A 1,551-nucleotide genomic window follows, 5' to 3' on the forward strand; every position below is an offset into this window, starting at 1 on the left:
GAGCGCGACCCGGGTTGACGCTGCGGCCCTTCGCGCCATTCCCCGGGGTGGCCGAGGCCGACGAGGGCGGCGGCGACTGGAGCTTCATCGACTGCGAGATGGAGGAGGTGGACCTGCAGGACCTGCCCAGCGCCACCATCGCCTGCCACCTGGACCCGCGCGTGTTCGTGGACGGCCTGTGCCGGGTGAGGGCCGGGCCGCGCGGGCCGTCGGGCGGAGGGCGGACACCTGTTGCCCGGAGGAGGTGACCGGCGCGGGCTGCAGCGCCGAGGTCTCCAGCCCGGGCTGCCGGAGGGACGAGGAGGGGACCCTCGGGGACGTGGCGACCTGCCGCGGTCACCTCCTGTCCCTGTTGGGGGAGGGGTCGCCCTCCCCGAGGGTCCCAGGTCCCCGAGCGCCTGCCGGGCCGCGCGCGCAGCTGGCCCCGAGGGTTTTCGGCTCCTGGGCTTTGGCCCGAGCTTGGTAAGCGTCTCCCAGCGACGCCCCCGCCCCCGGGGGAGACGGAGTGGGAGAGGATCGGGCTATGAATTATAGCTCGTAGTGGCCGGGGAGCTTGTGCCGTCACCCTGAGCCCTGAACCGTCGCCCTACACTTACTGGGGGGAGGGGGTGGTCACCTCATTCATAGGGAGGAGGAAACAGCCGTTGAGCGGCCGTGAGTCACAGTGTCCTCAATATGCGGCTTGGGAGAAGAACCAATGTTTGGGTGAGCATCCGTGGTTGCTCATTACCCTGCGGTTGGCCAGTTTTGGTTGAATGGTGTTGGGGGGAAGAGGCCCACTTTCTAAGCCTTTAGGACATTTAGTTAGGAATCTTGCTCCCTGAAGGAGTGACCTGCCGCCTTGAGGGACAGTTGGTACATTGGGAGCACCGCCCCCCCAACCCCCAAATCCATACAGTGTAGATACTTTAGAGGGTGAGGGGTGAGTAATCAGTGGTGGGGAAGAGGAATTTAATTCAATTAGTATGCAGAATAAAATTTGGACAGTGTAGGCGTTGCAGAATGAAACCTGCCTTTGAGAGCTTTGCCCTAGTTGGGAAGCAGCTGTCAGAAAGCAGTGCCTCCCCTGCTTGGTTCTGGGTCTGCGTAGACTGTCAGGGAACTGTAGTTCAAGGCTGTTGCGGGTAGGAACACCACCGTGGAACAGAATGGTGGGCGTAAGTCCCACTGATTTATAATTTATATGCCCATCTCCTTTCTGAAAGAATTGGCAGTAGCCGCGTACTTAGGGAAGCTTCCGTGCACACTTTTTAAAGCAACAATTGTCACAAATAGAGGGCCGCTCTCATTCTCAAACCTCGGTTCCTAAGCCAGGATCCAGTTAGCATTTCAAGTGTCTTTCTCGGGGTCTTAGGCCGTCTCTCTAATGGAGCAAGGGCAGGTCACGTAAGACCCACTTGGGTGTCTAGCAATTCACAGTTTTATATTCTTTCCCGGAGGTGTTGCGGACAACCCCGAACTGGCTTTGTATGAAATTCTGCCCACTTTACTTGCTATTCATTTAAACAAATGTTTATCGAGACTCTGCTATGGGCCAGGCATCGATCTAGG

General features: G+C 58.7%; 1 protein-coding gene across 1 annotated transcript in view; it reads left to right on the plus strand.

The window, feature by feature from the left end:
- Window positions 1-1,551, plus strand: part of LOC111743457 — an 81,481-nt gene that overhangs the window by 23,328 nt on the left and 56,602 nt on the right. The window contains exon 2 of the mRNA XM_023533893.1: window positions 4-185. Within this exon, the coding sequence (XP_023389661.1) occupies window positions 4-185 (182 nt within the window). The remainder of the gene's footprint in view (window positions 1-3; window positions 186-1,551) is intronic.

The sequence above is a fragment of the Pteropus vampyrus genome, unplaced genomic scaffold (assembly GCF_000151845.1).
Source record: "Pteropus vampyrus isolate Shadow unplaced genomic scaffold, Pvam_2.0 Scaffold114, whole genome shotgun sequence".
In the NCBI taxonomy this organism is placed as follows: Eukaryota; Metazoa; Chordata; class Mammalia; order Chiroptera; family Pteropodidae; genus Pteropus; species Pteropus vampyrus.